The sequence below is a fragment of the Ipomoea nil genome, unplaced genomic scaffold (assembly GCF_001879475.1).
Source record: "Ipomoea nil cultivar Tokyo-kokei standard unplaced genomic scaffold, Asagao_1.1 scaffold2926, whole genome shotgun sequence".
Lineage (NCBI taxonomy): Eukaryota > Viridiplantae > Streptophyta > Magnoliopsida > Solanales > Convolvulaceae > Ipomoea > Ipomoea nil.
Window position 1 is genome coordinate 2,260,583 of NW_017619354.1, and position 15,012 is coordinate 2,275,594.

The following is a 15,012-nucleotide window of genomic DNA, read 5'->3' on the forward strand; positions in this document are numbered from 1 at the left end:
ATATTACACAAAAGGTGAATTTTCTGTCTACCAAATGCCATCTTCAAAAGTAGTCAATATGCCTATCAACTTCATCCATTACACCAAATCTTGCCAGCCATAATTTCACCAAGTCTATCGTCATTCTTCACGGGTAGCTCAGTTGATTCTTGAATGACAGATTATGACAATGTGAGAGTTGCACCCATTATAGTGGATTTCTGTGGGTACCATGCACGGATCCCTTCACCTAATGAGTCGTTGGGCCATCATGAATTGCCACCTCCACAAATTTTGTTGGTCAAAATATATTTTGGGTGAGATATTTTGCCTTTTTGGGCAATGTTTTTGTCATGTTAGTAATTATGAACTGTTATATTATATCATATTATGATGCAATTTTAATTTCAGTATCGGTTACCTAAATAAGAATATCACTAGTAAACACATAAATTAAAAAAAAAACGTAATTTCAAGATATTAAAGTGAGGAAATATATTATTTAAAAAGGGAAAATTGTAATTTATGCTCCTTCATAATATGTCAATTATCAATGTCACCCCTGAATTATTAGTGGTGTAAATGTTGCTCCTCAATTATAAAAAGTGATACATATATTGCCCCTCTCGTACTCACTACTGAAAATTCTGAAATTTCCGACCACCTGAAAGTTATCTTAAATCAAGTCAAAAGTCTTGTTCCGACCACTTTTGGTATCCGGAAAAACCCTTGTTGCTATTTCCGCCCACTTTTTGTTTTCAACTTGATTTAAGATCACTTTCAGGTGGTCGAAAATTCAATAATTTTCAGTAGTGACCGTACGGGATGGACAATATATGTACTGTTTTGAAAAACGAGGAGCATCATTTACACTATGAGCACTATATGTACCATTTTGAAAATTGAAGAACAACATTTACACCACTAATAATTCAGGGAGTGACATTGATAGTTGGTATAGGAATGACATAAATTATAATTTTCCCAATTAAAAATTGAAAGGACATAAATAGTACTGGTAATATATATACAGTGTTTGGAGATAAGACAAGGGGAAAGAAATAGCAAAGTTGTGGGAAAGAAGAAAAAGGTGGGATGGTATGATGACTGATGAGAAGGCGTTTATGGTAACGTTCCAAAAAAGGAAATATATATACATATATATACAACAACCCCCACCCCACCCCCCATTATTTCCTTTCTATTTTTCTTCCAAATGCAGTTTCACTTTCCTCCATTAACCCCCAAGATGGCAACAATTTCTACCAAAAATATAACAAAATAAAAACCGCTTATTCATTAGAAGAGATCGAGAGTAATCTTTATTGAGAGAGAGAGAGAGAGAGAGAGAGAGAGATGGGGAGAGGGAAGATAGAGATAAAGAAGATAGAGAACATAAACAGCAGACAGGTGACATTCTCTAAACGCCGGGCGGGGCTGCTGAAGAAGGCTAAGGAGTTGTCCATTCTCTGCGATGCCGAGGTTGCTGTTATCGTCTTCTCCGGCACCGGCAGGCTCTATGAATTTGCTAGTTCCAGGTTCATCTTTTGCTTTCATATGATTTGCCTAACATTTATCTTTTAATTTGCTTCTTTTAATGTTACGTTTGATCATATGTTTTTGGCCGGATTTGGTAAAATAGTTACCACTCAATTTTAGCTTATTTGACCACTATTAGTTGTTTGACTTGGTTAAACAATCAAGGACTTTGTGTAACTGATTGGGTTATATAGAGCATAACTAGTTGATAATATTAGCTGATGGTAGAAATGTGTTTGGTAAATGAGTGTTTGATTAATTAATTAATTTTTTATAACAGCTTATTGCTCCTAAATACTACGGAGTAAAATTTAAAGAGCGGCTCAAAGCATTTTTTTTTTTGATTAGTTTTTTTGAAAAAGTCATTATACATGTAATCATTTATCAACTAACAACTAATTTATCAAATATTTTTCTACAATCACCTAGGCCCTGTTTGGTAAAACGGCTGTTAGCTGATAGCTGTTTGCTGTTAGCTGATTGTGTTAATTAAAGGGTATAAATAGTTGATAACATTAGATGATTGTAGAAAAGTGTTTGGTAAATTAGCTGTTAGTTGATAGCTGTTTGATATAATTTCTTTTCTCAAAAAGCTAATTGAAAAAGTTGCTTGGAGTAGCTTTTTGAATTTTAGCCTTTTGGAGTTGCAAAAAGCTAATTAACCACACATTTCTATTCATATTTTAACTAAATCAAACAATTAATAGTGGCCAAATAACAAAATTGGCCTATAGGCCAATTTTTTACCAAACAGGGCCCTAATGTTATCAACTAGTCAAATTACTAACCCAATCAGCTAACAACTAACAACTATTTACCAAACACCCACAATATGTTTACAACCTATAAGAAAATGAACAATGAATGTCAGCTACTCCTCGGGGCTAGCTCAAATGGTAGATTACTTGACTTAAATCACCGCTCTAATTGTGCACAAAGTCAAGTCAACGACGAGGACTGACTGAGATTTATCTCCTTTAACAACTTATGATTAATTTAGAATAAGCTGAAAATCTAAAGAAAAAAAAAAAAAAGAAGAAGAATGAAAATGAAGTATGGGCTAATATTAATTGGGCAGGGCCCATGTAACTGTTGCATTTTTATTCCTCCAAAAAGGCCTATAGTTGCACTGCCATACACTACACTGAATGGCTCTGATAGATCTTCTTATTGTTTGAAGCATGGAGCGTGTTCTGGCAAAGTACAACAAAGTTCCAACCACTGCAGAATCTCCTGCTAAAGTTGAGATTATTGCTGCAGAGGTAACACTCATTAATGTAATTAATTCATCACAAGGTTTAATTTAAGGCAAACACACTTCTTTAGCTTTGTTACTTGTTACATGATGTGTTGTTTTTAATTTGTTGTTCTTGAATTAAGCATGATTTGCAGCCTCAAGTGTTGAAGCATGATTTGCAGCCTGAAGTAAACGCGTTAAGAGCCGAACTTGCAAACATGCATAAGCTGCACTGGTAAGCCTCCATGCAGATTCATTCAGTTAATACCCAATTTAGTCTATCGATTATGGTAATTTAGTCCTAAATGACTTTTTGTGGGTCCTGAACTTCGATAATTTTACCTAATTGAGTCATCTGGTAGGACATAGATGACTAAATTGGGTATTAACGCCAGAATCATCGTTCAATTTGGCAATGTTTAAACCGGCTAAGAATGATGCACTGAAAACTTTTGGCAAAAAAAAGAGAGTTGGTTCTCCCTCTGCAGAATTCAGAAAAACTGTACTGTTTTGTGTGATTTTGTGATTGAAAATAAAGGACTGAAGTTGGTTAATTTTCTCCATACTTTTTCTTGATTATTATGCGAAGTCGAATGATGGGAAAGGATCTTGAAGGCTTGAACTTCAAAGAGTTGCAGCATTTAGAGCATCAACTGACTGAAGGGATATTAACTGTTAAGGATACAAAGGTATTCATGATTGTAAAATTGACAAAAAAAAAAGGTTTAATTTCTCACAAGCATTTGATTTAAAAGCTGTTGTTAATTATATTTCAGGAGCAAGTACTATTTGAGCAGCTTGAAAAATCAAGATTGCAGGTAACATTATCAAAGAAACCATTTCTTCCAGAAAAAAAGTGTAATTGCAGTGAAACTTAAGTGTCTTCTTTTCTGAACTGAACTGTAGGAGGAAAAGATTAAACTAGAAAACCAAGTTCTACGCGAACAGGTAAATTATTATGGCATCATATATATTCTGCTATCTACTGGCTGTCATCTATCTAACTTTTATGCTTTTATTCGATGAATAAATTAAATGCAGATCGAAGAGCTTCGAGGCAGCTCCAGGCCGTATCTACCTGAAAAGAAGAACTTCTTGGCAAGCTTAAGTGCAATGTGTGATTGCAGATCAAAAAGAGAAGGAAATTCAGACAAGTCTAATGTTCCTTGATGAGCAATATATTCTAGTTTGTTGATTTCACAAAGAAAAATGTGTCTACTGTATTATGACTTGCTATGAAGTTTATGATTAGCATTTGCAGAAGCAAGTCAAAGCCCAGACATATGAACCATGAGAATGAAGAGGGATTGCATTAGCATTATATTAGCCTTCCTGTTTTTACTATGCATCCATTATATATATTGCTTCCTTGGATAATCTATCTTTCTCAATATATATTATTTGTATAAAGGTATAGATTAAAAATATTATCCTATCTACAAAATTACCAATCTTTTTTCTTATAATAGTTTATGGCTTTTTTTTTTTTTTTTTTTTTTTGTATATTATAAAATTTTCTATAAAAAATACTCCCTAAATCAAAATTATAAAAAATTTAGAGGATCAAATAAAACTCCAAACTATTTAGGAAAAGTCAATTGTACCATTTAACTATTAACCTGTACGTTTCCTTCAATATAACTTGTAAAATAGTCTATGTGGCTTCATACAAAGAAAATTATATGTGAAGCTACAACAACATAACCTACAATAACATGTATTTTATTGGTAAAGAGATTTTAATTGCACTTTTTATAAAAATAGATAGTTAATATAAAACTTTGTATTTTTTTTTTGAAAGGTAACAACGAATATATTAATTATTAGAAATCAACTATTGAATACATAAAGGATAAACTGAAAACCAACTACGAAGATAGACTGAGAAGAAGCATCTCTTGCTAATACATGAGCAAGCTTATTCGCTGATCTATAGATAAAACGAAACGGCACATAATCGAATTATCGTTTGAGCTTGAAACAATCGTTGAGAACACAACCCGCATAAGTATTATCGGGAGCCACAATTAATTTTTAAAAAATAGTTTGAGAGCTTATTTGTTCATTCTTTCAAAATTTAAAACGACAAATCAGATTTATGCGGCAAATTATGCTGTGCATCCGTATGCACCATGCAGATGCAAAAACGACGTCGTTTTGCATCAAAACGCGCGTTCTACTTAAAAAAATCAGTTTTGATTCCCAGCAATAACAGTATGTTATTCATTTTTTAGTTCATTCATTCTGGATTTTTAGTTATGAAATTCTGGATGTATAGTTATGAAGTTATGGATGTGTAGTTATGCAATTCTGGATGTATACTTATGAAGTTATGGATGTGTAGTTATGCAATTCTAGATTTATAGTTATGAAATTATGGATGTGTAGTTATATAATTTTGGATTTATAGTTATGAAATTATGGATGTGTAGTCATGCAATTCTGTTTGTTATTTTTTTATTTTTAAATTAGACGTCAAAACGACGTTGTTTTTGCATCAGAATGCACCATGCATGGTGCATACGGATGCACAGCATAACGATCCGATTTATGCTGGCCATAACATTTGGGCCGAGTGGCATCTCAAGGGTCCAAATGATCAACATGGGCCCGAAAGTTTTATAATAACTGGGCCTTGATCCAAAATGATTTCCCTCCGTCTCCGACTCACCGTCGTGTTCTTCACACCGTCGTTCTGAGAGAGAGAGAGAGAGATAGAGATGGCAGGAAGGAGTATAGTGAAGAAGAAAGGATGGTTAGGAGAGTTGGGGTTCAACAAAGGAGGCGGTGTTGTCAATTGGTTCCCCGGCCACATGGCCGCCGCCACCAGGGCCATCCGCCAACGCCTCAAGCTCTCCGACCTCGTCATCGAAGTTCGGGATGCTCGTGTATGTCTTGTCCAACAATCTTATCCATTTTTTTTTCTTATTTTTTTCAAATAATAAATAAATATTTGCACAAATGCGTACAGATTCCTTTGTCGTCGGCACATGAAGACTTGCAACCAATCCTTTCCGGCAAAAGGAGGCTCATTGCCCTCAACAAGAAGGATTTGGCCAATACCAACATCATTCATGTACTCCCTCTCTCTTTCATGGATTATATATCTATTCTATTAAACCCTATGTTTCTCATATCTGTAATTGCTGCTCATTCTCTGATAATTTTTTAATTTTTTACTTCAGTATATCAATTTTTGATCTTTTAAGAACCATCCATGGTTGCTTGATTAGTTTGGTATCTTTACTCCTTTTATTTAGACCTAATATACTCTTGCCCCCATAAGGCCAAATCCCTTGCCCCGGGCCTCCACGTCTCAGCCCGACATGATTTGTGGATGTGTTGTGTTAAATCACTGTGACTCGGCTCGTTAAATGGGAGGACCAATACCTAGTGCCACAAGGAAACACACAAAAGAATCTCATTTGATCTTTCCTTTCCTAAAGTTATGATTTTTTAATTTCTTCTAATAATCAATGCATTGAGTTTAGTTCTTATTGCCGATTTGCATAATTTGAGTATTTCTTGTTGCTGCCTATACAAGGGCACTAGTGTTCTTGATGATAGCTACACTATGTGTAAGAGAAACTGTGACATCTATAGTCTATACTATCAAAAGTTCAAGCTGTCCATCGAGATATTAGTACATATGACCATGTCATATATTTTACCAGCTTCATTGTAGGACATTAAATTATAAGTGAAGCTTGTGTCGATTATGTTTCATACCTTGAAGTTCCACATAGTGGAGGCAATATTCAGTCCATTCTCTGATTTTTGTGATTTGCAATCGATGCTAACATTTGTAGTGACTTGGTTGCATTCAGAGGTGGGTTCAGTACTTCAGTTCGTGTAAACAAGAGTGCCTTCCCATTAATGCACACAGTAGAAGCTCGGTACAAAAGGTTAGAATCATTTGTTTGTGACCCTTTTTCTATTAGGTTTGTATATATAATAATCAACATTCATGTGCTGAAGCTGCTTGATCTTGCGGAGTTTAAACTGAAGGAGGCAATTTCAAGGGAACCCACACTTCTAGTCATGGTAGTTGGGGTCCCGAACGTTGGTAAATCAGCACTAATCAATTCCATCCATCAAATTGCATCGGCTCGTTTTCCAGGTGAGGCATATATATATATTGCATTACTGCTATTTTCTCCCATGCAATAGAACCATGTAAGGGAAATCTAATGGTAATATTGGTTTGGACGCGTTTCTCTAGCAATGACGGTTTTGAGATTTGTCTTAGCGCAGGGAAAGAAAAAAAGAGCCACTGTGGGGCCGTTGCCTGGTGTGACTCAAGATATTGCGGGATACAAGGTCAAATGTTTAAAACTTAGTGAATCTCAAACTCTGGTTTGGACGGGGAGGTTTATTTTATTGGGAATATCTGAACATGTATTTCATAATCATAATTTCTCCATGTGTAGTTTCCATAGATAAGGATTCCATATGGCCTCTGGTGATCACATCTAGTGATGATTTTTGTGGCTCTAATTATTATTTAGATTTGTATATTTTTTCTGCAAAAGACAAATGCGTTGTTATCTCGTATTTTTCATAACTATTTCTAAAGTACACATATTGAAATTAAAATATGATTTTATGCAGATTGCACATCAACCTAGCATATATGTCTTGGACACTCCAGGGGTGTTGGTACCAAGTATCCCTGATATAGAGACTGGGCTGAAGCTAGCACTCACAGGTCATTCCTCATTTTAACATAACACTTTCAAGTTTCTTGATTTAATTAATTAATTGATTTGAAGTTTAAAAACTCATATGATTAGTAGGTTTCTTTGCAAAATCTTTGTTCAGGGTCAGTAAAAGATTCCGTGGTTGGTGAAGAGCGAATTGCCCAGTACCTTTTGGCGGTTTTGAACACTAGAGGCACTCCTCTTCACTGGAAGCACCTGATTAGCCGAGAATCTGATGATCTTCATCTTGATGATGCTCACAACAAACCTGAATACAATATGAAGGATCTCCTCATGCGGAGGAAGCCTATAGATAAATCTGATCTGCGCTACGTTGAGGTAATCAAAAGCTTTGCTGCTTAGTGGTAATAATAGTTTGAGAACCCGAGATTGTTCACTTGATGATCAATCAACATGAATCATTATATTGTTATGATAAATCTGATCTTTCGTGTTTCGATATTCATTCGATGCATGCAGGATATGGTGGGTGCGGTTCAACAGGCGCTCTGTGTTACGCTCTCAGAATTTGACGGTGATTTGGAGAAGGAAGACGAGTTAGAAATTCTGATAGATCAACAGTTCGATGCTTTGCAGAAGGCATTCAAAATACCTCACAAGGCTTCAGAAGCCCGGATAATGATATCTAAGAAATTCCTAACGTTGTTTCGGACAGGCAAACTAGGTACCTTCATCCTTGATGATCTTCCTCATGAAACATAATTCTAATGTTTTTTTTTTTTTTTCTTCTCATTTTTGTATTGTACTACTACTTACGAATTTAATGTGCTCTTGTTCATTTAAATATGATTTAGGAATTTAATTAGAATATATAATACTCAAAAGATTAGAGGAACCATGCATGTTGTAATTGTTCTGTACAGGCAGGTAGACTCAAAAGTCCACCTCCGATTCGAAATGTTCGTCTTCAGCCCACCCCGTGGCCTATTCACGTAGATCTTGACCAAGTCTTGTGGCTACCCTGAGTTTAGCTACAATTAGTTATAAATCCATTGTATAAATATGCATTGTCCAATTATTACAATCGACTTGTAATATTCAAGTTCTAATCCATCCAGTACTACAATAAAAACCGACTATACCACCAACTTTATTCGGTTTTTGCTGTTTTTCCTATTATATTTGTTTGCATGTGTCTATGATTTTTTTTGGCAACACTGCATTTGATTAGAACTTTGACCTTGGTTATTGGTAGGGGTTTACTATAGGTTTGAGTTTAAGAGATAGCGTGTCGCAAATGGCAAGCTACACGGGTCCCGTTGTTGTGGGTTGTGTAACCTGGCATGTTGTTGTGGGTTGTACAACATCAATTCAACTAGGTATGCAAAGGTGAACAACCTCTTAGCAAGCTAGAATAGATGAGGCATAATCGCTAACACCTTCTCAGTCGAGCCATTACATACACAAAATCTTTATAGTGCAGAGTTTATCTCTCTATCTAGTATAGTTTGTAAATTATTATACAGAAATATAATTTTCTCCTTGCACACCCTAAAATAGTACTCCCTCATTATTTAAAAAAGAATAGAGGGAGGAACCCTCTCAGTCGAACCCGTCAAACCTAATTTTCTTAGTGCAATTCAGTTCTCATATATAATTATTAAGATATTATACATAAATACATACACACATTTAAATAGTGATTGCGAACTCTCTCGTCATCCAACAAACATAATAGAGGGGGCATAAATTAAAGTTGTATAATAAGAATGAGGTGGAACACACGCAAGTAGCATACATATATATATATATATATATATATATATATATATATATATTATTAACATAGTTCAGACCCCACAACCATTAATACAATGATAAGTAACTTTACTTTTGTCGCCGTGAACGTTCGACAGCTCATCCCTGCCGTTTTCCCCATCTTTAATATGTCGTCGTTTATATATTGTGGTCTACGCCCATGAAACTAATATTCCGTACGTTTCATTTCATCACAACTACAGTATCATTTTGATATAATTACAGTTTTATTTAATAATATAAAAATAATACGTGAGACAGTGTCGATTTAGACACACTGTAATGTCACTCTCTTATATACGCAGAAACGACGCTATTTTAACGCGTGGTACATAATCAATTATACACTGCGGTGCACGATATAATGAGTGCATGAAACTAATATTTCGTACGTTTTTTTTCTTTTTCTTTTCTTTTTTAATTTTATTTTATTTGTCCAATCCAGGGTTCCCCGACACCTATCAAAATGTTTTTTTTTTTCTTGTCGCCGCCCATTCGTTACACCATGATATATATAATATATATATGAATAATTCCCCTCACTCAAGTTATATTCTAGACCCCAATGAATTGAGTCAATATAATTTCGATACCCAATACATAATTGTATAATTTTGACAATTTATATCCTACACCATGGCGCGCGTTGCACTATGCGCCCAGATGCAAAACGACGTCGTTTTAATTTTTTTTTTTTTGAAATTTCCCGCCCCAGTGAATGGCAGTAATTTTTTCTTTAAAAAAAAACCCGCTGTTCAAGAATGTACATAATTTTATACTAGAATACACATAATTGTATACATGAATGTACATAATTATATAACAAAATATACATACTCTTTTTAAAAAATAATACACATAATCTAACATAATACATAATAAACATAAACTTTTAACATAATACACATCAACTATTAACATAATACACACAAATTTTCTGATTCGGATGTACATAATTGTATAAAAAGAATGTACATAATTGTATAAAAAATGTACATAACTGTATGAACCAATACACATAATCCCAGCAACTTCCTACCGCGCCTCCCAAAACGACGTCGTTTTGGGAGACGCGCGGCGCACAGTGCTATGTGCACCGTGGTGTAGGGTATAACGATTGTATAATTTTACACACAATAAACGAAATCCCAACCTAAACCTTCAATATTCGTGATAAGAATCGAATCACCACCCTACCACAAATAATTAGTCTTAAGTGAGACTTCTCATCCCTTGATAACTCATGTTTCCCCGTAATTATTATTATTATTATTATTATTATTATTATTATTTTAAGATTGATTATCTAATATATATGATGAATAGGATGAAGATGTTATGGGATGCTAGATCGTAATTATACTAATAATTTTATTTCAAAATGTTAAATTTTGTTGAAGACAAAATGTTAAATTTTAATATGTAAACAAACTACTTAAAATTTTTTGAAAATGTCCTTTTTAGTCTTTTTACATTTATCAGCTTATCAAAAAGCTAATTTTACCAAACACTTTCAACCATAACAACTAGTTTAACAGCTCTTAAGTTTTCAGCTCCTAGCTTATAACTTTTCAGTTAGGTTTGCCAAACAGAGCCATTGTATCAGTAGTACTAGGAAAAAATAAAATAGAGGGTTAAAGTTGACATAATGGAATAATGCTAACAAAGTCATAAATCATAATAAGAATAAATGTGATTAAATTAATAAGAACTAATTAATGTGGTTGTTGGAGTATATGGGTGCTGCCAACATACTTCGCTAGCGCTTTCAAATTTAATTATTCATTAATTTTTTCATCGAATAACCATTAGCCTTGATGATATAATGATATATATAGTACGGAGTAATATTTTTCACAATGACTAGATTTAACACTTTTAACAAAGTCAATATTAATGTGGTCAAATTGAGATTCAAAGATGAATTGAAATAAAATTAATATTAAAATCATCTCTTTTATTTATTTAGAAATCATATAAAAATAAATATAATAAGATATAAATCATAGGTACAAACAGTAGTAAAGGCTATCAAAGAAGGAAAATATAACTGCTGCAATGAATAACGTAACCATTAATGAGCAATAACTATGTCAAAGAAACTGAACATAAGAACTCGTCATTCTAAATAAATAGTGAGATTTTTTATGATGACCAGTTTAGTGTTCCCGCAATACCTCACTATATATATTTGAGTGATCGTGTAAGTAAGTTTGAAAACAAAAACTAAAGAAAAGCTAAATTAGGTAAAATATAATACCAACAAAATTCTCTTCCTAAACTACTGATTTTACTTTAGGCTGGTTGAGTTATCATCAGGACCAATGGAAACCAAGCCGCTCATACTGCTCTTATTCTTCTTCTTCTTCGTCTTTCACCTTACAACTTCTAATGGTATAACATATGCCTTCCCTATATATTCTTTTTCTACTTAGTTTTCCCATCTCATCTTAAGCTTTCCAGTTACTTAAGATCCAAAATATTTTACTTTCTTATAATTTTCTGATCTGATAGAATATAGATAACAAGTTAAAGATTTTCTTTTCTTTTTTCAGGATTATTTGTTAATCCAACACTGGTGCAGTCTGATACCGGAGCTGGTAATATTTATTCTATACCTAATAGCTTCTGCCAGGGTTCTAAAACTTTTATTTCCATTCACTACTAGAAATTATGAAATTTCCAACCACCTGAAATAATCTTAAATCAAGTCGAATATCTTGTTTCGACCACTTTTGATATCCGGAAAAATCTTTGTTGCTATTTCTGACATTTTTTTGGTATCAAGATTTAAAATCACTTTCAAGTGGTCGGAAATTTCATAATTTCCAGTAGTGATTTATTTATTATTTCATTAATTAATTTCATAAAATATATATAGTTATATAATGATAATTGTTTCATATATACATATTCCTCTCAGTTTGCTTGACTGGGAAGCCAGCATCCTATTACTTTTTTCGAGGATTTGGCAATGGAATTAACAATTGGATTGTATATCTTCCTGTAAGCTAAGTGTATACATATTAAACAAAAAAGATACAAATCAATTTTTTTTTTTTTGAATTATAAGACACAATCATTAAATTAATTATTTACTTGAATTTCAGGGAGGAGCATGGTGCGCCACTCCTGGATATTGCATCACATATGCTAATGCTAAAAATATGTCCTCAGATCCAAAACCATTCTATTTTGGTAATATTATGAGCGACAACGAAGAAACAAATTCAGGTATATTTTTAATTTAATACACATTTTAATGTTTCCAAGTTCTTTATTGATGACTAATAAATTATTTTTGTGCTAACTTATATTATATTATAGATTTCTTCAACTGGAATAAAGTTGCGATCACTTATTGTGATGGTTCATCATTCACAGGCGACTCCCAAACAACTTACAATGTATGTGTACACCTTGTGTGTGTATTATTTAATTTGCAAACTAAGTAATAAAGTGTAAGTGTACTATTTTGCAGGGTACCAATCTCTACTTCAGAGGTGCTAGGATTTTCGATGCAGTTATGCAAGAGTTGCTTCAGAAGGGAATGGGAATGGCCCAAAATGTAAGAATTTCACACTACTTCTATATATCACTACTGAAAATTATGAAATTTCCGACCACCTGAAAATAATCTTAAATCAAGTCGAAAGCAAAAAGTGGTCGGAAATAGCAACAAAGGTTTTTCCGGATACCAAAAGTGGACGAAACAAGGCTTTCAACTTGATTTAAGATCACTTTCAGGTGGTCGGAAATTCCATAATTAATTTCCAATAGTGTATGCAGATATGATCAGAGTTTATATTTGCCTTCCTATTGTACGTGCATCTAGCCCTATGAAGCATTATTATTGTTGTTGTTGTTGTTGTTGTTGATGATGATGATGTTGCTGTTATTGTTATTATTATATTGTAGGCACTTTTGTTTGGTAGTTCTGCCGGAGGGATTGCAACCACACTTCATTGCGATGGATTTCGCAATTTGTTACCTCATGCTAGTCGAGTAAAATGTTTGTCAGATGCCGGATATTTCTTTCCTTCGTAAGATTCATATATAATTATATTAAACTTCTATCTTCTTTTTTAGACTTTTAGTTTGATATATTGATCGTATAATTTATTGTAGGAAACTTTGACATATAAAAAGATTACATGACTTTTGATATTTGTGTATATATAATTCATAATTAACAGGAAAAAATTCGAAGATGAAAGGAACAGTTTTACACCAACCTTTCAAGGATTGATAACATTACATGTACTTTTCTCTTCTTTCCTTTGTTTTACATCTTCAAAAAATTATATATAAAAACATTGGTGTGTATATATATGTTTTGTTCTTTACTAAGTAGTAAATAAAAATAAACTATGCTACAAACGCCTAATTTTACCACTCACAAATTAAGCTAACTACTCTATAACGTGGTAAAATCCTAGATCGTACGTATGATTATTTTAAAAAAAAAATAATTAAAGTTTAAGATTTTGTCATTGTAGGTAAAAAATAATTGGTTTGTGAGCGATAAATTAAGGTTCATAAAAAATTTTCAATAAAGAATCAATTTGCTTTTTATATACAATTTATTTCTTGCAGAGACTTATATTTATACAATCAAATCAAAAATTTAATTTGCTTTAATTTGTTTATATGGATCAGGGATCGACTAAGTCGTTACCCAAAACTTGCACATCGAGATTAAGTCCACATCTGGTAATTAATATCTTAATTTTAATTGTTTCAGCTTTAATTATTTGGACATCATATAATTATATTAATTATTGTGAATTTGTGAATGGATGCAGTGCTTCTTTCCTCAGAATGTGCAGCAAGACATCCAAACTCCTATCTTTTTCTTGATGTCTGCATATGATATTATTCAGGTTAGATGATAGTACGTATATTACGCTAAAAATGCACTATATGCTATACGATATTGTTACATTAATTAAAAAGATGAAAATTAAGCAGTCCATATATATATGTATGTGGTTGTGTATATATATGTATTTGTTTATAATCTAGTTTCATTTGTCTTCCATTCGTAGTGTGAGTTATAAATGTTGTTATTTTTCCTTTAATATGTTTCAGGTAACATGGACTTTTAAACGGAATGAAACAATACTTAGTTGCATTTTGGATGATAGTTTTTGTTCAACTGAGATTTATAGAGTCTTACAAGGTTGGCACTACTTAATTTAAGTACAAAAAATAATTTTTTTTTGAATGCTATTGACTCTATTACAATGTAGTATCTGTTCATTACAAAAAGTAATTCTTAATTATTATACATTCACACATGCATGTATAGTAGAACTACATACACATCATGATCAAGTAGTTATGTATTTTATATATGTAAAATTTTTCAGATTTCAGACAGGAATTTTTGAGTTTATTGCCAAATCAATCGAATTCTTCATCAAAAGGGGTCTTGATTACCTCCCCTAGTGCTCATGGACAAGAAACATCGAAAAACTGGTATTTAGACATGGTTATTGAGGGGAGTAATGAGGTATATAATCAACCCAAATTAAATTAATTATTTATCTTTATATAATTGATCAAATATTATTTCACTTTATGTATATCTTTTTTTTTTTTTTGACAGACAATTGCAAAACTATTTAGAGATTGGTACTTTGACAAGAGAGGCATTTATATAATAGACAGATATCCATTCCCATAATTAGCAGGGCATGGATGAAGTATAGTATGTGATCATGAACACCATCTGATCCTATGCTTGTATATGTACTTGTTGCAGTCTAAAGAAGT

At 32.8% G+C, this 15,012-nt stretch overlaps 3 protein-coding genes across 4 annotated transcripts; all 3 read left to right on the forward strand.

Moving 5' to 3' along the window:
* Window positions 1-1,171: 1,171 nt before the first annotated feature.
* On the forward strand, window positions 1,172-4,076 carry LOC109161985 (MADS-box transcription factor 23-like). Of its 2 annotated transcripts, none has more exons than XM_019310592.1 (7): window positions 1,172-1,517; window positions 2,699-2,780; window positions 2,899-2,990; window positions 3,345-3,444; window positions 3,532-3,573; window positions 3,662-3,703; window positions 3,797-4,076. In XM_019310592.1, the coding sequence occupies exons 1-7, from the start codon at window positions 1,336-1,338 to the stop codon at window positions 3,923-3,925; spliced, it is 669 nt and encodes a 222-aa protein (XP_019166137.1). In that variant the 5' UTR covers window positions 1,172-1,335; the 3' UTR covers window positions 3,926-4,076. The 2 variants fall into 2 exon arrangements, with proteins under 2 accessions (XP_019166137.1, XP_019166138.1); XM_019310593.1 differs by having other exon boundaries at window positions 2,911-2,990.
* A 1,358-nt stretch (window positions 4,077-5,434) lies between these two features.
* LOC109161983 (short integuments 2, mitochondrial) lies at window positions 5,435-8,286 on the forward strand. Its single transcript, XM_019310588.1, has 8 exons — window positions 5,435-5,643; window positions 5,727-5,831; window positions 6,583-6,660; window positions 6,734-6,875; window positions 7,005-7,075; window positions 7,367-7,463; window positions 7,577-7,794; window positions 7,936-8,286. The coding sequence occupies exons 1-8, from the start codon at window positions 5,476-5,478 to the stop codon at window positions 8,176-8,178; spliced, it is 1,122 nt and encodes a 373-aa protein (XP_019166133.1). The 5' UTR covers window positions 5,435-5,475; the 3' UTR covers window positions 8,179-8,286.
* Window positions 8,287-12,401: 4,115 nt separating this feature from the next.
* On the forward strand, window positions 12,402-14,923 carry LOC109161673 (pectin acetylesterase 8-like). Its single transcript, XM_019310164.1, has 10 exons — window positions 12,402-12,468; window positions 12,562-12,641; window positions 12,716-12,802; window positions 13,153-13,277; window positions 13,431-13,494; window positions 13,894-13,947; window positions 14,040-14,117; window positions 14,326-14,416; window positions 14,607-14,749; window positions 14,846-14,923. The coding sequence occupies exons 1-10, from the start codon at window positions 12,402-12,404 to the stop codon at window positions 14,921-14,923; spliced, it is 867 nt and encodes a 288-aa protein (XP_019165709.1).
* Window positions 14,924-15,012: the final 89 nt, after the last annotated feature.